Consider the following 25006-nt stretch of genomic DNA (forward strand, 5'->3'; position numbering starts at 1 on the left):
TCGGCTGCTTGGTGGTGCTTGCGCTGAAGCACTTGGTGTTGTTTGTAAATATGAGACGATATTACACTATTGATGTTTGATTTCCCTCAACAGTGACGCGCATACTACTTGCAATGAAAACATCTTAACAAAATGCACCTTATCTGATAAATATAACATTAAACAACATTTGCCCTGTAGTACAGCTTGTATTGAAGCATATAACTCATGAAATAACGGATAACGGATCTTTTTTCATGAGTTCACAACACTTACTTTGCTTCAATGATGGTGGAGAAGGAAATCTATGACAGACTAGTTGTTCTAAAAGTGACTAAAATGCTCAATAACATTCAAGTTTGGGGATTCACAGGGACAGCGAACATATTATGTACCTCAAACTAAGTCTGAACAGGTCTGGCTGCGTATCTTGCCACATTGCTATCTTGGAAGATTTCGTCGCACAGACATGTAAAACATAGAACGCACTGGTCACCTAAAATACATTTGCCACTTGATTACTGGCAGTAATTCGGCCTTTGAGAGTAATAACAGAACAAACAAAATACCATGAAAATTGCAATCCATACTAGCACAGAGCCAACGCACTTATGGCAAACAGTATTAAGTAAGTAATCCGGAAAATATGCTTGTTTAGGCGTCCGCCATACATGAACTCGGAGTGTTTTAGAAACAAAGAAAAGAATGATTCGTCGAACCATATAACTATGTTTCTACCATCAGAGGTCCATAGTTTATGTTCTCGACATCACAGTTTTCACGCTACTGATTTGGTGACTGTGACAAAAAGATTTCAAAATCGTATCCTACCAGCGGATATTAACCTTTTCAGGACGGGCAGGGATTTCAAGAAAATCGTAGACCTTTACTTTGGCGGCCCTAGCACCCTTCCTAATTCTTCCATGCATATGGATTATACCTTGTTGGAAAGCTTATGAAACAAAGATTCTAGTAAGATAACCTTTGAGGCTACCGTACCCAACCCGTAGAAGAAGAAGAAGAAAGAGAAAAAGTGAAAAATTTATTTTTTTTTCGAAATTTGTGAGAGTCTGGCAACACTGTTTCTAGCCGTACGCTAGAAAAAATATTCTGACCTGTAGGCCAGACATTGATAATGATTATACCAAAATATGAAGGGCAAAGGTACAATAGCTAGGTAAAAAAGATCGGAAGGTAGAATTTAGGTGAATCATCCTGTTCCTATTTTCCCGAGAAATTTTCGTCTACCCTTATGTTGGCAGGCTTGGTGACGCCCCTAAATGTCACACATAAACAAACCATACCCCGTTGGAAACCTTATAGAACAGACATTTCAGCAAAGCAACTTTCGTGTCTCTCGGACCAAATTAGTAAAAGAAGAAGAGGACAAAAATCTTTTTTTTTTTTTTCAAAAATACATTTCTTCAGATTTTGTCAAATTGTGGCAACGCTGTTATATACCGTACGCAAGCAAAAAAATATCAGATTTACGCTAGACACTAGAGACAATGATATAAAAAATGAAGGGTTTAGATTCAATAGGAATGGAGGGAAAAATTCTGAACACCGAACCTACGTGAATCATTCTGTATTTTTTCGATAGATTGTGGTATATGCTAACATTGGCAAGTCTGATGATACCCCAAATGGTCACAAACATATCAGCTATACCTCGTTGGAAACCTTATGAGACATCCAATTCAACAGGGTAACTTTCGTGTCTCTCGGGCCAAACTAGTAAAAGAAGAAGACGAAAATCAAAATTTTTGCGAAAAAATCTATTTTTTCCAAATTTGTCCGACTATGGCAACGCTGGTATTTGTCGTACGCAAGGAAAAAAATTCTCACATACCCCGTTGGAAACCTTATAGAACAGACATTTCAGCAAAGCAACTTTCGTGTCTCTCGGACCAAATTAGTAAAAGAAGAAGAGGACAAAAATCTTTTTTTTTTTTTAAAAAAAATACATTTCTTCAGATTTTGTCAGATTGTGGCAACGCTGTTATATACCGTACGCAAGCAAAAAAATATCAGATTTACGCCAGACATTGGGAACAATGATATAAAAATGAAGGGTTAGGTACAATAGGAATGGAGGAAAAATTCGGAACATCCAGCCTACGTGAATCATCCTGTATTTTTTCGAGAGATTGTGGTATACGCTAACATTGGCAGGCTTGGCCACGCTCCTAATTGTCACAGACATATAAGCTATACCTCGTTGGAATCCGTATAACACACACATTCCAACAAGGTAACTTTCGTGTCTCTCGGGCTAAACCAGTAAAAGAAGAAGAAGACGAAAGTCAAAATTTTGGGTGGAAAATCAATTTTTTAAATTTGTCGGACTATGGCAATGCTGTTATTTCTCGTACACAAGAAAAAATTCTCACATTTGCGCCAGACATTGGGGACAATTATATAAAAAATGAATGGCGTAGGTGCAATAGAAATAGAGGGAAAAATTCGGAGCACCGAATCTACGTGGATCAACCTGTATTTTTTCGATAGATTGTGGTATACGCTAATATCGGCAGGCTTGGCCACGCTCCTGATTGTCACAAACATATCAGCTATACCTCGTTGGAAAGCTTATGAAACAAACATTCCAACAAGGTAACTTTCGTATCTGTCGGGTCAAACTAGTAAAAGAAGAAGAAGACAAAATTGAAAATTTTGGGGTGTAAATCAAGTTTTTCGAATTTTTTTGGACTACGGCAACGCTGTTATTTGTCGTATGCAAAAAAAAATCTCACATTTGCCCTCGTTATTGTGAACAATTGTGCAAAAAATAAACCGTGTTAGTGCAGCAGGAATGCAGAAAAATTCTATCTTACTAACGGCAGAGAAAAAAATCGCATTGGTTCACCTAACATTGTTCGTCGAAAGATCATTGCTTTTCTTTTCTTTTGCTTCGGCAGGAAGATTTTTTCTCTAAAACTAAATAACTTGTCAAAGGAGGGAGTTGAAAGAAATGTATTGCATATTTACGACCCTTAGGTTCAACTGATAGCTACAGCTGACCTTGACCAGGCTAAAAATAGATTTGTGCGATCTGAGGTGATAACTGTTTTCCTTTCGCTCTCTCTCTCTCTCTCTCTCTCTCTCTCTCCCTCTGTGTGTGTGTGTCTGTCTGTCTGTTTTATCAGTTACCTTGTTGGAATGTCTGTTCAATAAGCTTTCCAACGAGGTATAGCTGATATGTGTTTGACAATTAGGAGCATGGCCAAGTCTGCCAATGTTAGCTTATACCACAATCTCTCGAAAATATACAGGATGATTCACGTAGGGTCGGAGTTCCGAATTTTTTTCTTCACTCCTATTCCACCTAAACCCTTCATTTTTCTACATCGTTGTTTCCAATGTCTGGCAGAAATGCGAGAATTATTTTCCTTGCGTACGACAAATAACAGCGTTGCCATAATCCGACAAATTTCGAAAAATTTGATTTTCCACCCAAAATTTTGATTTTCATCTTCTTCTACTTACTAGTTTAGCCCGAGGGGCATGAAAGTAACCTTGTTGGAATGTTTGTTCCAGAAGCTTTCCAACGAGGTATAGCTGATATGTTTGTGACAATTAGGAGCGTGACCAAGCCTGCCGATATTAGCATATACCACAATCTATCGAAAAAAATATAGCATGATTCACGTAGGTTCGAGGTTCCGAATTTTTTCTTCACTCCTATTGCACCTACACCATTCATTTTTTATATCGTTGTTCCCAATGTCTGGCGTAAATGTGAGGTTTTTTCCTTGCGTACGACAAATAACAGCGTTGCCATAGTCCGACAAATTTCGAAAAATTTGATTTTCCACCCAAAATTTTGACTTTCGTCTTCTTCTTCTTTTACTGGTTTGGCCCGAGACACACAAAAGTTACATTGTTGGAATGGCTGGTCTATAAGGTTTTCAACAAGGTATGGTTTGTGTGTCTGTGATAATTAGGAATGTCGCTAGGGCTGTCAACGTTAGAGTACATTACAGTGGATATTGAATAATATACAGGATGTGTCACGTAGGTTCAGGGTTTCGAATTTCTTTTTCCATTCGTATTGAAAGGATGGGTTTGACTTTTGTGTATCATTGTCCCAAATATCTCTCGTAAATATGATATTTTTTTCTTGCGTACGATGAATAACAATGTTGCCAGAGTTCCTCATATTTGAAATATTTTTCTTGTCTTTATAAGAAAATATACAATAAGAAAAAGGACAAATTCAATACCACTCCTATTCACCCCTCTCAAGCCCAAAAGTCATGGACTGGGTATGGCTAGTTAGTATGTTCATTTGTCTCTATTGATGCCATTTTTTATCCTTGTAGCTCCATCAGGGGGGTACTTCCCCCCAAATTCTGAAGGGAGAGAGGAAAAACTATAAACACCCAAATTTTCTCCCCCCCCCCCGCCTTCACGGCGGGACCCATTACATAGAGATATACACAGGATTAGAAAGTTACATCCTTTCTAAAGGGATACATAGCAAAATCATATTTCTAGGTTAATTAGGAGCTGAGCTAGAGAGATTTGAATTGCTGGCTCAAGAGTTGAGCCGTTCGTCCTGAAAAGGTTAAGGTTATGTAGTTCCCATCAAACTGTTATTGAAGAAATAGGCCGATAAAAATCCTTATTAAGTTCTGCAGTCAGTTGTGCCTCATTAGCTCTGCACTTCTTTATGAAAATCCTGTTCAATATTCGGCAATCACTTTGTTCCAGGCATTCCGTTCGCTAATCCTGTTCTCTGATTATGTCTCACCACAAGTTCTGTGTGACGTCACCAACTTTGACACTGTTGCTCCTCAGCTGCCTAACACATTGCATCTTGGATATACTTGCTCCAAGTAACTCCTCACCCACAATTTTTCTTTTGTAAAAATTGGAGATGTCTCCCATTTTACAGCACCACTGTCTCCACTACACACAAACCATACTGCAAGGAGTCGCGTACTACTGAATATCGCCCAACACTGAGACAAAACAATCGTAATTCAAGTATTTTCAATACTACTAACTCAGAAAGATTACGTTTTGCAGAACAAATATGTTTCCATTATTTTGATAATTATCTGTATATTAATCCCCGAAATTTAATTTGACTCATGATGTTAGTTGCGATTCTCAACTGATCTTGTATTTAATTTCGTTAGATCCAAATGTATACTAATGCTCTTATGTCAGTTGAAGAGTCTAGGAGGAAAAGAGTTAAAAGGCACAACATATAACAAAATATTAAAAGCAGAAGAAATGACAGCCGAAGCGGCAGACCTACTTTAGTTCACTCGGCGTTTCTTTTGGTCGAGTCAAGGCAGCAACTGACTCGTAGGTCAGGTGGTAGTGCTACATTGAGTCCAGTTTAAGATGGATGCTAGTGATGAATGCTTTATATTAAATTAGTAAACCGTAAACAAAACGAAGGAGGCAATAGAATTATTTGTGGGTTCACTCAATTCTCGCCAATGGCAGTCATAAAGGTATTTCTCCACAATATGGCCACAGCTACAAGAAGCCGATGTAAAGTTTTATCAATATCGTTTTACAAACTTCTGAAGGTTGTAGGGACAAAATTAACCAAAGGTAACACGACCATAAAGCAGAGAATGTGGATTTAAAAAATCTATCGTATTATGTAAGAATTCATGGTGTATTTTGTATGTGTAGAAAAATGCGGGAAAAGTGTGACATTCTATAACGCTTAGTGAAACAAAGATACTATCATTGGCAGATTTCACACAAGCAATTTAGAATTCGTTTGTTGGGACAGCATTTTGGATACTGCATTGACCCCAAAGTTGTGTTGGTTGAGTGAATGATTAACTAAGATTATTAACGGATACATCAGCGCCGATGCCATTTGCCTAGAGCTGTTACAAGGACGGTACACATCAAGTCGATAGGCGAGAAGGGAGCAACTGGATTGCGCACACTATAGATCCCGAATTGCGCACAAATCTCTGTTGGTCTTTCTGAACACAAATTTTTGCCCAACGTTGCCACAATGGTAGATTTAAAATCTATGCGCAAAGAAGGTTTTCCTTCAGACTAGGATAGAAACAGAAATTAGAAATAAAATTCATATTTCTAATATTGAGGATTAACTAAATATAATTTGGTCAGTAGATACAAGAAGTCATGATACCTCCAAATTTACAATCCAAATGTTAAAATTTTCTTGTCTCATAATCTGAATCCCTTTGGAGTTCTAGTACCTATTTTTAGTCTAGTCTAGTCTAGTACCTAGTCTTCATTATTCGATTAAAAAAGAACCAATAAAGCTTTTTACTTTTTTTCAAGTCTAGAGGCACTGTAGAGCACGTTACGTATGGTTTCACGCCTTCCTGCGTCGAGACATAGGAGGTGATGACATCATAACTTTAAAAAAATATTTTTGTTAGGCCTATTTTCATTATTTTTGGCGGGCTTACTTTCGCACCTAGAAGATTGAAATTTTGTACAAACGTTCAGTCCACCGAGTACTATTTATTAGATTTTTTCGGATCTCTGCGTTAGCACAAGGTGGATCCAGAGGGGTAAAAAGGTAAATAAAAGGGATTTTGTGGTTTAAAAAATCCCTTTTTTCGCGATTTCCCCGCCTGAGATACATGATAGAGACATGTGAATGGTCCGTTTGAAAGGCAGTTTTAATCTGAAGATAATAAAGGGCGAACTATGATTCTAGGATAAATAGCGATGTCTCAGGAAATGTTCTGCCTGAGATCAAGGTATTTTACAGTAATCTGGGGCATTGTGGGGATTATTGATATTTTTCCCGTCCTGACTGTTCAAGATAAAAGCTTGAAATTTTGTACAGGCATTTAGTTCACCCCTTAGTGTTTTCCAGTTGAATTTTAGGTCTCTGCATTAACACAGTGGGGGTCCAGAGGGGCTCATTTTTTTTTAAAAAAAAAGCAATATTTTCAAAGAAAAATCCCGATTTCTCTCAAACTTTCCCGCCTCAGGGACATGATAAGGAGATGTGAATGATACCATTTGAAAGGTTGCTTTATTGTAAAAAGAAAACGAGGTATGAACCATGATCCTATGATAAATAGGGTTGATGCTGTAGCCGCTTGACTGAAAGTCTCTAATTTGCCATAAAAAGCCGGAATCTATGAGGGTTAAGCATTTCATACTGCTCTAATATAATGTTATGTTTCTTTAAATCTTCCTTTTTTTGTGTATTGGTATATCCTTTCGCAATTGATCTTAATTTCAATTTTGTTTCTGATTGTATCTTCAACAAAGGAGAGATCACCTGATAAATATATGGACCAAGTGAATAGAATTATTAATTGTAATGTTTGTGAAATGTTTCCGCCCTATTTTCGTTCGAGGAGCTACTGAGGGTTCTGAAGCCCATACTCTAGGTGGGAACCTAAATAAAACAAAGCAAACATTTATGATGACATTCTTAATGTTTAATAATAATAATAATAATAATAATAATAATAATAATAATAATAATAATAATAATAATAATAATAATAATAATAATAATAATATAGTATACATACTTCCCACTACTAGCCAAGTTTTATGGAAAAATTGAAAATTGAAAAAATGAATAATTTTCTCCATTGTCGTAAAGTTTTGCTTTGGTAAATTTATTGAGATCTGTCGTTAACGTCTGGTCATATACCTAGGTAATAGGATGCTTGTTACGATATATGTGCGATACAATAAACTTAAATTACAATATTATTAGTATAATACAACGATGTGAGTAAACTACTTCCTCATACTAATTACACTGCATTCCAATACAATCCTTGCAAAATTACACGATTTACTTATTATTAATAATATGGAATCTGTCAATATATATCTTAAATAATCTTCCTAAATCTAGTTAGAATATATAATTAGAAACAGTATGATGTAGCTACCTGCTAGTTTTATTACATACACTACGACTATGCACAGTAAATGCTATAATTGTTCGTACCTAATGTTACTAGCACAAGTTAGGACGATAATCTTAGCTTTTTCATTTATAAATAGTAATTTTTCTCCATCATAACTGAACTCAACTTCTCTTTCAATCATTTACTGAACAGCCTCTGTAATACTCGTATTTCTCGGACGAACTGGTGTGAAGTTTTTCTTCGAATACAGTATATAACTTTTCTATTGTTATGTGTTAATTCCTCTGTATTTTCTAAAATAGCTCAGTCTTAATAATTTTATTCGGCCCTTGGTTCGGGTATTCCGCTGCTCTTTTCTTACAGATTTACATAACAGAAGAGAAAATATTTTCCATCTGACAACATTGCTTAATTTTTCTGTGCGCAATTCTGTATATAATGACAGCTTGTCAATGACTTATCAGATAAAACTGATAAAACTGGAAAAGTGTGCGCAATCTCACTGCAGCCGGCGAGAAAGACCCATAAACTTTCCGCCATATTGCACAAAACACATTGAATTTAGGGGAGTCTTGTTGCATCTATATCATCTCCTGAGGATTTGCTGACTCCCAGATGCGAGCATTATGGGTGTTCATATTAGCACTTAGGTGAAATGTCGATTTATCACGGAAGACGATTCGATCTAGAAAATCTTCATTGTCATGTAGTAATATTTCATTTGCAAAATTGGCACTTAAAACGTAGTCTGTATGCTTTAGAGCTTGTAGCAACTGCAAACGATAAGGACGTAGTTGTAAGTGTCTTCTTAAAATTCTTCACACAGACGGTTGCACTGTAACTACAGATTCAGTCTTTGCAAAATTAAAATACAAAAAGTTTTCTGCTCCCTAGTCGCCATATTTGATACTAGCTCTTCCTAACGGCAGACAGAGGAAACAGTGCATGCGCATGCGTGCATACAAAACTGTTTGAGTTGCTCTTTCGTTTGATATTATTTATAATTGTAAGTTAATTGATACTGCAAAGTGTCAAAACCCTAATATTCATTTTGAAACACCCTGCATTGCTTCAAATTATACCATCCTATATTCATGTTTTGTATGTACATATCAGGGCCGGCTCTAGGTATTATGCCGCCCCGTAGAATGGCATCATTTGCCACCTCCCCCCTTTCTCCAGAAAGAATAAATCTTAAAAGTCACGATTTTAAGTATGCTATTCCAGCATGAACAAGAAAGGGGGCGGAAAGTGGGCTCGTACTCAGAAAGGCTTAAATACTACAAATACAATCTCCTTGTCTGTATTTTTTAAAATAATAATCTATTATGTTAGTGAAAGGTAAAGCAAATACACCTGAAAGATGGTAACCCTTTTTATAGAATTTAATATTAAGCTTCAATTTCAATATATTAGTTTGCAATTCTAGTGCAACTAGCTCTTTTATCTTTATTTCTTGATTTTCCTTCTACGTCTGTTTATTTCAAAAGAAAACCAGTTTTCACCTTCAGTGATAAGGAACTTGTTTGCGACAAAGACAAAACTAGCTTTCATATCAGAACTGTAATAAATAATTAAATGGAAGAGGTGTTCGAGAATTGAGTTCTTGCATTTGACAACTATCAAGCAATTTATGCTGGAATTTATTTGATCATTTGCTTTAGCACTGTTTATGTGACCTTAAACTAATGCGACCTAAACATGATTTATGGAGGTAGTATTCAAATAGAAGGTCAGCTTAGTAAATTTAACTACCATCATCATGAAATCTGTTTATAACAAGAAATATTTAATTTAAATGGTATACTTGCCGTCCCTCCAAACTTGCCACCCCGTGCAAATGCACGTGTTGCACATATTTGTATTTGTATTTGTATTTGTATTTATTTTCATCCTTTTTCATACAAATTGTTCACAACGTGAACGTATGAGTTGGACACGTCATAAGAAAACTGAATGTGTACATATGTATAGATTTAAATCTACATGCAATATTAAAATAGTGTGAATTTATGTAAAAAGAAAAGGTACAATTTTTCATTATTCTAATTTACATACATCGATATAAAACAACATAACAGTTAATAAAACCTTACATTATAGATATACAAAATATATATACTATACTCTAAACATTATTTACTACAGGCGAGATATTCTTCTACAGAATAGAAACAGTGCTCGAGTAGGTAGGACTTGACTGCTTTATTGAAACCAGATGTTTTGTTTTTTAAAGTGGAAGGAAGCTTGTTATAAATATTCACTGCCATACGAAATGTACTATTCTTATGTACTTTTAAACGTGAGGACTCTACATAAAGGTCAGACGATTGTCTTGTATTATGCATATGAATATCTGAGTTCAACCGGAAGCTGCTTGTATCTATCTGTATATCTTTTCTTACAAATTTTAGAAGTTCATATATATATAAACATGGAAGAGGTAAGATTTCAAGAAATTTAAATAGAGGTTTACAAGAAGTTCCTGGTTTACTTCCGGTCATAAACCTTAAAGCTCTTTTTTGTAAAACGAATATGGAATTTAGCAGTGCAGTAGATCCCCAGAATATAATACCATATTTCAATTTAGAATGAAAAAGTCCAAAATAAGTTGTGAGCAGAACATGTTGTCTGACACTATTTCGTAAAAGCTTTAACATGTAACAGGTTTGAGCCAATTTACTAGATAATTTTTGAATGTGAATTTTCCAATCTAATGTATCTGACACCCAAAGACCAAGAAATTTGATATCCGAGACGTAATTCAACGTTTTGCCGTTAATTGTTACACAAGGGCGTTTTCTTATCTCGTTTTTTGCTACGTGAAAGCACATGCACGAAGACTTTGTTGTGTTTAGTATTAGTTTATTTCTATCCATCCAGTCACTGACGGCAGATATTGTGGAATCTACTGCATTACATAACTCAACATAAGTTTCTCCAGTTACTAATATATTTGTATCGTCAACATACAGAACAATTTTAGCAGAGTCTAAACATTGTGGCAAATCATTCATATATAATAAAAATAGAATAGGGCCTAAGATGGAACCTTGAGGAGCTCCAAATTTTAACTCTTTGGTATCTGAATAATATTTGCTTACTCCCTGAGTGTCTCGAGTTTGACAGTTAATTTCAACAGTTTGCCTTTTGTTGGATATATACGATTTAAACCACTCATAAGCATTTCCCCTAATATCATAATCTTGCAATTTTTAAAGTAAAATTTGATGATCAATTGTATCGAAAGCTTTGCTAAGATCAAGAAATATGCCGGTTGTATATTTCTTAGCGTTTATTGAATTTAAAGCAGAATAGAGAAAGGAGTAAAGAGCAGTTTCAGTAGACTTATTTGATCTAAAGCCATTTTGAGCAGGAGATATTAAGTTAAAATTATTTAGAAAGCTAACTAGTCTTATATACATAAGTTTTTCAAAAGTTTAGAGCCAGCCCTGCATATCATATATATCTAGTCGACAAATTATTTGTGTGGTAAATAGAAAAAATACTAGTATGCAAAACCTGTAGACAAGTTATTTGCATTTTATACTGTACGTGATATTATTTTCGTACTTATTAAAGGTCTGCTTTCACGAAAAATTTTTTTTTCATTTATACTTTTATTTCTTGGTTGATATTCATGAAATACTGCTGAAACCCGGATTATTAGTAGGTATGCTACTCATATATATTACATACGTCTCTTTAGCCTAGTTGGCATAATCGTGTGACGTAAAACTCAAAAAGATTTCATTTTCGTATATATTGTAAAATATTTGTAAAGTATCAGTATTAATTTATGTTACATTTTATGGTAATTACCTACATAAAAATACTTCTTACTTATATATATGTTAGATACATCACAAATGACTATCTGTTTTACGGACTATAACATGCATCTTAATTTTCATCATTTTTTAATTGTCGTAACATTTTTACCATTTTTGATATTAGATTGCAAAGCCAGACAGTGTTTGCAAGCTTGTGAATCCCCGCAGCTCATGTTCGTCGCATCAGTGCACTGCTGCCAGTTGAATCCAATGTTGCCAAATAGAGATAGGTTTCCCGCGGTATCGAATATATGGCCATTTTTAAGACTGGCGGAAATTTTAAATCAAACACTGAACATTTTTGTATCAATTTCGAGTATAAAACGCACCTGAATTTTGGAGGCAATTTTTCGAAGAAAAACTGCGTCTTATAGTCCGTAAAATAAGGTATTCAAAAAAACACGAAATTTAGAAAAAACGAGAAGCAATGTTTTTCTTTAAAAAACGTATTTTTCTGAAAAAATACGAACTTTTTTTCTATTTACAACACTACTCGTCACCCGTTTTATTATCATTGTCATTTGATACAGAAAAATCAAATGAGTCAATGTGCTGAGGAGCACTGTCATCGTCATTGATTTCATCTAAAAGCCGTATATTTCACTCCCCAATGCACATTGTACAGGAGTTGTATTTACATTTATTTCTAAAACAATATCTTCAGAATCATGAGTGACACTGTCGCCATTACTCCCTAATGCCTCCTGTTGACTACAAGCGGCAATCGCGACTCGTACTTTTTTTATGTGGCAACTGGACATACATCGGCGCTTTTTCAATGGCTCGGATTCTAAACCTTTCAATAATATACTTGGAACAGCATTCTTTCTCAGTTTGTGTAAATAATTCTCCTGGCATTAGGTTTTTCTTTCAGTAAACATGACTGCTCGAAGTCGGACTCTTCAAAATGTCTGGAACAAACACGAGTGTTTCTATTTGGCACAAAATTATTGCTATTGATTTTCTTGAGCCATAATTTATTTCGATCCGGTGATTTCTCACGACTTGGAAACGTAAAAAAAAAGAAATATTTTGTGTCCCTCAGCTTTAATCGCATGAGAATTACAACCGAAAACACAGCACATGTTAGTCATTTCTACCTCAATTCACAGACATAGCACGAACTGTACTAATACGTATTTTCTACTTCCCGCTGCACTACGTCATCACTGCTCTCTCGACATTTTTTATACTACTACTGCAGGAAAAAACAACTAACAAAAACGTCCCTCAAGAATTCAACACAAAGCAAGCCTGCTAACGAATCCAAAACAATCTATTAAATCCACTGCACTGTAAAAGGTTTATCAGCTGCGACAAAGGAGAGTGGTTCCTGACTCACGTTGAGGTCCTCGCTAGCCCACTGGTGACGTCAGCGTTTGCGATTCATCAAAAACAAACGCCTATAGATGCTGAACAATACGGCCTATCAAGATTTTAAAAAATACGCATATCTCTTTTTTTTCTTTTAACTCTTTCTATTGCACCAAACTTGTTTTTAAGTTGAACTGCTCCTTTAATTTAAACTACTTTCGGTTTGATTAGAGAGTCAACGGAGAACGGTGGAACCTATTCTTGAGAAGCTGAATCGATTGCAAAAGTCCACTTCTCGGTATCTTTTACCATTTTTGCTCTGATGCCTGTCAACAGACAGACGGGCGGAAATAGCCCTGCCCTAACAGTAAGACTTCCGACACTTATGCATATCATAGATCGGGAGTCTAAAATTAAATTTAGAAATTTTATGCCCCAACACAACTCTAATTGAGATTATCCACTGCACAGGCAAAAAAGATACTTAAAAATAGTATCTATTATGCTTGTGTAAGTGAATGAAACTCGAAGTACATATATCCAAATCACTATAGTGAGTTTTGGGTTTGGCTGTTCTTTGGCACTTGTTACTCGTATTTAAAATCCACTTAAATTCAAAATGATTAAAATTATATTATTTTGTGCTTGTGTCACGTTTATTTCAAACAAGAGAGAAAAACATTTTACAGTAAACTTGTACTTTTAACGAGGTTAATCGAGTTGCCTACTTGCCTTTGTGATAAACCGACTCTCTGCAGCAACAAGCTATATATCATAAATTCTTTGTATGATCGTCGGGAATAGCACTATTTTTGCACAAGATGTTATCGAACTCTTAGATTATATTTTTCTCGCTGCTATGTTATGGGTCACTATCTTAATACACAGGGTTCAAACGTCTTGAAAAGTCTGATTTCAGCCCTAAAACGAGATAAACTAGTCAAGCACAAAGTTAGCAATACCCTCTTTGATACCGTTTTTATCGTACTCTGATAATTTCTAATTATTTCATATATAACTTTACGTTCATTTGTAGGCACTTAAGCCCAGTATTTTAGGATCTAAAGATATTGCAGTATTCACTACTGCCTATAATAAATTCAACTATAAAATATATAGACTATATTTAAAGCCCAAAATCTAAAAGAAAAAAATGGTGCCAAAGAGTATACAAAAATGAACAAACAGCCTATACATCCTAAATTTTCCAGTAAAAAAAAAAATAATTCAAAACTTAAATTACAGTTTTCTTTATTATCTTTATTTCTTTTCCATGCGCTTTCTAGTTTATCAAAAGAAAGCAGCAACGTCTCACCTGCTCTAACAATCTAAAAAGATATGTTTGTTTATTTATTTCTTGTGTCGCATGCAGCTGCGTTAGAGTAAGCAGAGTTCTTCCCCGATGTTGAAGTTAAAAGAATGGAATAATGCACTCTGATTTGCTGCTGGAGTGTTGCGAAGAAACCATTCTTCACTGCAGTCAGATAAACGACGCTGTGTGTCAATTCGGTTTCGAATGTAGTGTTTCATATATCATAGTAAAGAATGATCGTACTTGTCGATAGCAGCCGTGGTATATTCCCTCTTGTGTGTTCCAAATTTTCAAGGAAAGCAAACTTTTTATGAACTCTAAAACATAACACACGAGCCTTGTTTTTGAAGGAACTGTCCACGGGTTATCCTTTTTATTACACTACAACTTGAGAACCGATGCAGTTAATTTGTAGAAAGTAATACCTAATTTGTAGAAAGTAATTCCATGAGATACAAAAGCATGCAAATATTTTAAAAGTATTCATAAATTTACCGTACCATTAATAAATTTCTCATCTCACTTAATAGTCCTGCAGATAAAGACCAGTTTTTAGATTTAATATCATTTCTTTTTTCACCAGCACGAAAAGATTCACCAGAAGTAGAAAATATAAATAGAAAATTGCAATGTTTAACAGAAATTATTTTTATTTAATGTTTGCGTAAAATTTGTTGTATAAATAGTGCAGAGTTTCTAAAGATGCTTCCTTCTTTTTTATAGGCTCGTGCTTTTACATGTCGTGCGTTCACTTTCTTACCAGAGTCAAAACGTTGCTATCTCAGCGGGGATGATTCAGTTTCGCTCAATAATGCACCATTGCTTGCCAACAGAGGATCAATATATGCCGAGAAACAGTGTACTATTAGTAAGTAGTTTGATCAATAAATTAGTCTATTTTGGTTAGGTTTCGATACTTTTTACTTTCTAAATGATTAAAATAACAAAAGTTTATTATATTTGATACAGTAGTGGTTGTTCTTAACAATTACTCATATATATCTACTTGTTTCAATTTTTCATGGTGTTGCAAGTGATTGCATATAAACAGAAAATGTTTAAGAAGAAGACATTCAAAATAATAAGCACCACGGACAAAAAATTACGAAGTACGTACATTATTGGTCAATACCATGTTACATCCCCACTGGCTCGGATAACAGCTTTGATTTTGTTTGGCATGCTGTCAATGTGGGATCGGATGACATTCACGCCCAGTTTGGTCGATTCCTGGAACAATTGGGCACTTAGAGCGGCAAACGTGGGGGGTTGTCGCTGTCTCTTCCTCACTGCCCGTTCCAACATGTCCCAAATTTTCTCGATCACGTTGAGATCAGGGGAATTTGCGGGCCAGGAAAGATGTGGGACGCCCATCTGATGCTCAGCAAACCAATCCTGCACAATCCTGGCTCGGTGAACGGTGCAATTGTCGTCTTGGAATTCGGGCTCGGGGATGTGGCCATCTTGCAGAAACTGGACGAATGGCACCATCTCATTATCCAGAATATTCACGTAATCCGTAGCTGTCATGCACCTCTATCACCTCTATCAATGAGCTCACAGCAGCACTGGAAATACATCCCTAAAACATGACACTACCACCCCCTTCTGCACAGCCCGTTGCACACACTCTGTTTTGTAGGCTTCTCCGGTCCGCCGCATCACCCTGGCCCGGCCGTCATTGGAATAGAAGCAGAACCGGGACTCGTCGGACAAGATAATGCATCGCCACTGTTCAGTAGTCCAGTGGCGGTGTTGTTTCGCCCACACCAGGCGCTTTTTCTTCTGTGTGGCAGTCAGCCTGGGTCGTACCCGGGCAACGCGACTGAATATGCCTACACCATGCAATTCTCGGCGCAGCGTTTGCTCAGACACTGGACGACTAAGTCCTGCATTGTACTTCTGCAGCAGTTCCTGTCAGGTTTGAAACCGTTGAGAAATCGATAATCTCCCCAGACGTTGACGGTCGCGCTCGGCCATGACGGGTTTTCGGTCACAGTTGCTCCGCGAGGATTGCTTGCTGCCCGACGGCCTCCGCTGTGCATGGACAGCACTGACCGTGGACTCGGACACGCCAACAAACTGAGCCACCTCCTGCAGGTAATGTCCATGTTTACGCCCAAACACAATGGCTAATTTTTGCCACTCGGTCACATCCTTCCTTCTGCCCATGGTTCACCCTGCAATGAAAGCATATCGCATCAGTATACACGTCGTACCAGCGTGACAGTGTCAACCGCGACATACAAGACCCTAATTTGCGGTATCGACAGGCATATTGCTATATCGGGCCTGTTGTCTCATGGCCTAGTGAATGCTCCCACTTCGTAATTTTTTGTCTGGGGTGCTTAAATAACAGAAAGTAAATATATTAGGTATTTTCTTTTTTGATCAGATTTGTCAGATAAGAAATATGGAAAAGATTGTTTCATAAATATTGACTTTCCATTAAGAAATGAAAATTGATATTAATACTTATATTCATCTCTAGGTCAATGCGAGGACGGTCTATTCTCATTTGAAAAGGTAACAGGTCATTTTTTGAGGACTGCACAGCAAGTAGGTCTTGCTATGGCTGCATCTCCAGGAATCACGTTGGAGTGTGCCAAAAGATGCCTTGATGCTGGTTCTGATTGTCCTGCTTTTAGTCTGGATTACAACTCTATGAAGTGCTTCAAATTGGACAGAAATACACAAGGAAGGGGGAGCGAACTATCTCCAAGAGAAGGACAAAGTTATTTCGAAAAGATTTGCTATCGTGGTAAGTGTGGGTTTCGAAATGCAAAATATTTACATTATTTCTTCAGATCATACGTGTTACATATAACTGAAAATTACAGTCATCAATATAAGTAATTTGATGACAAACATCTTTTTATTGTAAAAGATTAAATCAGACATATTTAACTTAAGACGTTTTCATAACATTATTTTCTTAATGTTTCTTTTATGTAATTATGTATTAGAAATAGCCACAATTAGAAATTGATTAATTTTAATTTACTATCAGCTTCTAACAAGAGAAAAGTATCCAAAGATGAGATAAAGCAATCGATAGATCACCCTGAGTAGAATAAAATGGTGTCAGCGTAAAACCTCATGCGTAGTTTTCGAGAAAATTGCAAAAAATATTTTATGAACCCAAGAACTGATGCTGAACTTAAATCGCGCCACCTATGAAGGGAAACTAATACTGAAGTAAGCCCTCACGAAGCTCTTGATTGTAACACTAGGAAGATGATAGCATGTAGTATGGTTAATGAGATATAGTCCAAAATTATAATTTACTCTTAAACTTTAACTAAAAATGGCACCCACGGACTACAGAGCACTACTCTACAAGTCAAAATAAAGCAAATATATATATATTTTCATACCTTTCGAGACCTCGTCTGGACACACGAGTTGCATTGTGGCAACATCGCAGATAATGAACCATAGAATAGACCTACCAATCTTTCAAATAGTTACATCAATTCTTTCCAGATGGCAGTTAAAGCAGTGTTCGAAGTGGGGAAAAAAGTAGAAGCGGTATGTTTTATGATTTTAACTCGACACACTGGCTATCTAAAATTTGAAATACAGTGAGGGTATGTTGCCTAGAAGATTGTATTTCCATTTACATAGTGACTGGAAATCACTGGAGGGCATCCTTTTAGTTACGACGGGGGGCTGCATGGAGAGACTTTGATCCCTAGCCAACAACTTTATGAAAAACAATCCCCTTATATTGTATTATAGAGAATTATACACAAAAATGTTCAAACACCGAGTTTTTATATTAAAAATTTCCTGCGGGAAAGCTCCCGCCCCCCTCCACTTGATTGAGGGATATTCCAAACCTCTGGAACAATCACCCCCACAGCAGACAACCCCTAAATCCGCTCATGCTCAAAACATGACATTTATATGAATTAAGAAGACACACACATACATACGAAAGAAACAATTGAATATGGCACGTCAAAATATAAACTAGATTAACTTCTTTGAAGACGCCTCATTTTAGAAACAAAAGATAGGAAAAAGATAACCAAAACGTCGGTGTTGTCAACTTAAAAGTTATTTCTACATAAGAAATATAATATTTTTATATGCAAAGCTATTCGTCAATTACTGTATATAAAAATGGATTTAATAAAGGTATTTAGCATCTTCTTTCCAGTGACGGTATGTCTTGATCACTGAAAAATCAGAGGCGGTATGGCATACACTGCATACCGTCTCACTTCGACTACTAAGTTAAAGTCGATACACAATAACACTAGCACCACTTATAGCGTAACATTCGATGTAACTGCTTGATAGATTCGTAGAGCAATGCTAATGGTTTTAAGTTAATATGCAATGTTGCCCATAATGAAACTTTGGATTCCCTAGGCTGAAGTAGACCCCAGAAGGTGTCCGTGGGCTCCATTTTTTGAACAATCGATATATATATATATATATATATGTTTTATAGCAAAGTGTATCATAAAGCAATAGCTAGGTACGCATTAACCATTGTTTGGTGAACGCCGTGTTCTGTTTATTTCTGAGTATTCTTCTGAGTGCAAGGCAATGCAATGATACATTTAATTTCAAAATTTTAAAGTTACGAAAAATTTCAACCTCATTTCAATAGTTGAGAGACATTCTTTTCTCACTCTCTCCCGGTAGGTTACAAGTAACATTGAGAGACATTTGTGCATTTGTTATTGCAGGCATTTTCTTTGATTTTTATATATATATATATATATATATATATATATATATATATATATACAGTGAAACCTCTCTAAAGCGGACAGCCGTGGGGAATCAAAAATTGTCCGCTATAGAGAGGTGTCCGTCTTAGAGAGGTTTCGATATTTTCTTACGTAAATTAGTAAATAAGGTGATATGTAATTACAAACTATTGAAGGTAATTTATCAAACCGTTCTATGACTGTGGGCATGTCGATATCTGCGGATTCTCCACAAATCGCTTTGAAAGAAATTTTGTCTAATCCGAAACTTCTCTAACCACTCGTTCGAGATCTTGAAATCTGAAACATTCATTTCTGTTGCTACCTCTAAATTCTTAGCTTTTAGCATCGACTCTAACACAGGATTTTTTTTTCATTCCGCACTCTATAAAAACATTCACTTGCACACCAACTTTGTTCAAAGCAATGAGACACAATTTTCATTGTCATTTTCACACCACAACTTTATTAACTTGTCTAGGTTTTATATGATCTCAGGTGCTTGAGTTTTACCGATACAAAAATTTTCAGCTATCCTTCGCACACCTCAGTATTCTTCGAAAATTCAATCAATCCGATTTTAACATTAGCGCTTCTCGTGGCATTTCGAAAGTTCACAACAACTTACACCTTATTGCTTCCGTCTACAAATAGAAGCACTAAGACAATATGCGAATACGTGAACAAAAATTACCAAACATGTCTTCTGCTTGATTCCAGCAAAACAGTAAAATGACGTGTCATCCCAAATGGCAGGCAACTGTCAATCACTTGATTCTAAAACAGCTTGGGTGGGAGTGGAATGCAAGCAAAGGATATGAAGGTGTTTTTAAGCAAAGACGCTTCATCTGAGTTTCTGAACAGCCAGTTGACAAGAAAAAATGTTATTACAATGTTTCCTTGGTGATATATGTATGCATTTCTGAAAATGTATTTTTTCTGTATTTTTCAACTTGTTTCTAGAGAAAGTGTCCGTAATATGGAGGTAAATAATACCTATAAGAGACAGAAAAGACTGTCCGTGTCCGTACTAGAGAGTGTCCGCTTTAGAGAGGTTTGTCAACATGGTTTTTCCTATTACAGTGTTTGGGGATTACAAAATATGTCCGTTATAAGAGGTGTCCGCTTTATAGAGGTGTCCGTTAGTAGAGGTTTCACTGTATATATATATATCGGTTGATAGAGCAAGTCAAGCTTGATAAAATGACATGTTTAAGCGTAAATTCGTTGCATGGTTTCCGAGAAAATCGACAAAAATGAACTGTTATGGCCCTAAAATGGGTAACGGTATCTGTCGATACCAATAATTAATTGACAGATGTGCTAAAACGGATTGTTTATAGGTATACGTATTTACGTGCTGTATACGAAAAAAAAACTTGTATAAAATATTACATCATGTCTTCCAATAATGATACAGATAGCTACTTCTATCTGTGACACACATATTCCTAACGGTTACGAGCATAACATTTTAATATCGAGCAATATTTCGTTATATTAATTCAATGTTTATCAGTGCTCGAGTACACTTTCCTAAACTAGAAATCATAAAAACTAGAAAACTTTACAGAGTAATCAGACGTTCGTATTGTAGGTGGTTAGAATTCCGTAATATCCACTTTTTTTATTAGTTCAAAAGTTAAAAAAATGAACTTAAATCTTTCAGTTTTACATCCCACTGTTATGCTATGTTGGCTAAAGGGAACGGTGACGATACTAATAAATGAAATGGTGGAATGAAGAAAGTGGGGGAAACTTGATAACCCCGAGAAAACCCACGCACATAATGTTTGTCCACCAACTTCAAAAATATATGGTTTAAAATGCAATATGCGTATGTTGAAAATATGACAACATGGATATATGAAGAGTGCACTCAAAGCAATAAACTCTTAGAATCATCTGTAGAATAACACAATTGAAAAGAAATAAATATAAGCAACATATTAATTTTAACATCTTTTCACTATTGTATAACAATAAGTGAAAACGATTTAGTGTTTTTGGAAAGTATTTGATGAACTTGATACCAATGTAGTATTTTCTTATCTTCAGGAAGTGTTCGTGAATGTGTAGGAAAGACATGGGCTTTCGAGCGGCGGCCAGGAAAAGAACTGAGGGGATTTGACGATAAGCTAACGAATTTAGTGCAAAGCAGAAGAGATTGTGAAGAATTGTGCTTGAATGAGAGGCTTTTTCTATGTCGATCTGCAGAATACGACACTCAAACCGCTGAGTGCAGATTAAGTAGAGAAGACAGGCGGACTCAACCGAATGATTATATTGATGCTCCATCTACTGTTGAGTACCTCGAGAATCAATGTCTTCCACGTGAGTATTTTAAACTGTTTTAATTAAGATCCATAACAGTCCTTAAAAGTAAGTATTCACCTGTCTTTTTACGGACTTGCTCTTTCTGTTCTAGACCATATGAGTTTCGGTTAGTAATATCGTCTTTTAGACTTCTCTCGCAGTTATTTCGTTTCCTTCATTACACAATTTCTTTAATCATCATCTGCTTTCATTTACAACCATATGTGGACATGAACATGAGAAATTAAAGATATAATTTAATTTTACATCTCCTTATTATCAGGTTTCCAAGGTTTTCCACGTCCTCATTTATCTCACCCATTGACTTGATTTAATTTTTCCCTTACTTCTGGTTCTCTCTGTATCAAATTAGCATGCAGAAATTGTAATATTATAAAATTTTCCAAATTTCCCCTAATATTGGAAAACAAAGTTATTTTCTTTTTTTTTATTTCAGCTGAAATTCACTGTAACTTTGAAGCTGTTCCCAACTCATATCCACGATACTTAGACATTGTAATGGCCATTGTGAGTGACGAAAATGATTGTGAGAGACGCTGCCACAGCCTTACGGAATTCACATGTCGATCATATGCATATTATCAAAGTGGAAGCCAATGCTTTATGAGTGGCGATGACAGAGGTAAGATTCAAACTTAGTCTCAATAAAAATTCAGTATGTTTTGAATACATACTACATATAAAATGTAATTGAGTTAAAATGGATATGGTGTGTTTCTAAATTTGTGTTGGATTCTAATAAATAAAATAGAACTCAAATTATGATGTTTGCTGTTTAAATTGAGAGAATATCTTCTTTAACAATTTCAATACAAATCTCGTGGTGGGCTTTATTTTAGAAATTTCAATTCAAAAGTATTCAACTTACAGAATTAGTACGATCTTAATTTGCTCGTTTAGTTTGTTACTAATAGATTTAAAACCACTTGTATCAATAGCCACTTGATCAATTGAAATTAGCCATAACAATAATTAATTGTCAAATAGCAAAATTGCTTTTCATTAGGTTGGAGTTAATATTTGGAAAATAGAATTTAGTGGAAAAGTTATAATTTATTGAAGTTTGCACTTTTGCGGGCAAGCAGAAAATATAAGTATAGCACGCAATAATGAAGTGGTACCATCTGTACTTGTCATCTTGTAATGATATATGTGATAAATAAGTTTAATTAATGCAACCCTTTGATTACAACGTAAAACTTTCCCAAATTTCTTTGTTTTACTCTATTGTCTTTATAAATTTAAGGCAATTGACAACAAAAATACCTCTAGTTTCGATCGTTATGGCACCATTAGAATTTTGTTGTGCATTCAAACACTGCACAAATTCCTCGGAGTTTTGCAGAGTTCATTTTACCACTCCACGATTTCTCACTTCATCGTTCACTTGTACGATTGATCTTATTAGCCAACAAGCATAATGGCAAGACATTGAAGATTTACTTTCATTCCGGTTACTAATGTCTGTCTTACATCTGAAGCATCTATAATTCCTCGAGTTTTGCCCTTGTAGTCATCTTAGGCTGAACAGACATTTAAATAACAGAAAAATATAATTCAAATGACTTATGAAATCATACACTAGAATCGCAAATTGATATAGATTATATTACAAATGATATATTGTGCATTTTAATAAGGTAGATATTATACAAATTCTAATAGTTTATGTGGATTTATTATTATAAAATATTGTTGACATCTTTTAACTATTTAAAGAAAACTAAATATTATTTTCTTCTATTAATATCAATATAAAATTAAGGAAATTTTAATTAATACTATTTTTAAAATATAAGTACTCTGATAAAGTGGTATATGCTCAAAGTATTAATAAATGGTATGGCACTAAACTTTCTCGCTTCAATTTTTTAAACTAAATCACGTAATGCACTAAAATATTTACTAGTGAATTACGAACAAATTTATTAGGCGTTTTTAAAGGAAACTTTGACGGAAGAAAACTTAACCCCTAAAGTAGACTACCCCTTGTAAATATTCTCAAAGAAACAATTTACACAATTTTATAGGTTATTAATGAAATATTTATTTAAGAGATAAAAAGAAAATTGTCTGAGTTGTTCTTTAAAAAGCGTCCAAAAAGGAATTCAACACCACAAGTAAAGAAGCCCTTGTTGATCGCCTCATGAGAAATGACTTATCGTATGTTGTGAGGTTATTAATGAAACATTTACTTAAGAAATGTTTACAAAATTGACTCAGACGTTTTTTGAGAAAATAGCCCGAAAGAAATCTGCAGGAGTAAACTACCTTTTGTGAATTCTCATGAAAAACAAGTTATGCATATTGTGTTATTAATGAAACATTTATTTTGAAGTATCAAAAATATCGTCTGATTCGTCTTTGAGAAATGCGACCGAAAGAAAACTCACCCAAAGACTAAACTAACCTTTGGAAATTTGTTTTTCTACAACAAACGAGTTATATCATATTGTCGAGTTGTTAATGAAATGTTTATTTATGAAATACGAACAAAATCGTCTGAGTCGTTTTTCAGAAATTCGCCAGACAAAAAATTACTACCATGACTATCCCTTGTGGATTTTCTTCAGGAAAAAAAAGTTATGCTGCATTATCAGGTCACTCATGAAATATTTAGTTATGAAATATGTGCAAAATTCCTTGAGTTGCTTTTGAGAAAATCATCCGAAAAAAACTCACTTCCGAGGGTAAACTACCTCTTGTGGAGTTTTTCAAGAGAAATGATTTATGCCACACTATGGAGTTAGTAATGGTTATTTATGAAGTATAAATAAAATCGCTTGACTCGCTTTTGAGAAAATGGACCGGGAAATTTCACCTCCAGAGTAGACTACTCCTTATGAGTACTTTCAGGACAAATGAGTTGTGACATATAATCAGGTTACTAACGAAACATTTGTTTATGAAATATGAGCAATATCACTAGAGCCGTTTTTGAGAAAATCATTCTGAAAAAAAAAAGAGTAAAAAATCATTCTAAAAGTAAATTATCCCCTCTGAATTTTTTGTCAAGATTACTTATACAACATTCTATGCTTTTAATTAAATCTAGATGCTTGAAATTTAAATAAAATCGTCAGAGCCGTTTTCTAGAAAATTGTCATTTTCAATTTTTACTCTTCAATAAACCACCCTTAATTTTCCGGGTGGGAAGAAAATTCAAAAAATGCCCTTAGAGAATCTTAAGTTTAAAATGTAGAACAGATACGTTGAACTGTATGGCCCCTAATAGAGTGAACACATTTACATAGGGACGAACGGACGAGCAGCCGGCCAGGCATTGAAAATAACTTTTTTCGGTATGTGGGAGCCATCAAACTTGTACATTCACTGAAATTTCGAATTTGACTTTTTTCACAATTACTATAATTTCTTCTCTCTTATCGTAGCTGGAAATTAAAAATTATACATTTCCTTTTATAAGTACAGGAGTAGGATAGTTCGTAGAACATTCTGATTAGTAAAGTTCATAACTACTCGAAAAAGTTTTTAAAATGCTGATCTACAGTATTTAACTAACTATTCTGCAATTGCATGTTCATACTCCTCTGTTTCCTTGAACTTTAGTCCTAACTGAAGCTTCGTTAATAAGGAATGGATTCTTACATGCATTTAGAAGCGTCAAAGACACCTCGTAAT

At 35.2% G+C, this 25006-nt stretch overlaps 1 protein-coding gene across 2 annotated transcripts in view; it reads left to right on the top strand.

The window, feature by feature from the left end:
• Nucleotides 1–25006, top strand: part of LOC145688107 (uncharacterized) — a 153135-nt gene that overhangs the window by 92124 nt on the left and 36005 nt on the right. For both annotated transcript variants that reach the window (XM_081761853.1, XM_081761854.1), the window contains exons 8-11: nt 15024–15168; nt 16792–17061; nt 21086–21361; nt 21801–21986. In XM_081761853.1, the coding sequence (XP_081617979.1) occupies nt 15024–15168; nt 16792–17061; nt 21086–21361; nt 21801–21986 (877 nt within the window). The remainder of the gene's footprint in view (nt 1–15023; nt 15169–16791; nt 17062–21085; nt 21362–21800; nt 21987–25006) is intronic.

This window comes from Thermobia domestica, chromosome 6, assembly GCF_964235325.1.
Source record: "Thermobia domestica chromosome 6, izTheDome1.hap1.1, whole genome shotgun sequence".
Classification (NCBI taxonomy): Eukaryota; Metazoa; Arthropoda; class Insecta; order Zygentoma; family Lepismatidae; genus Thermobia; species Thermobia domestica.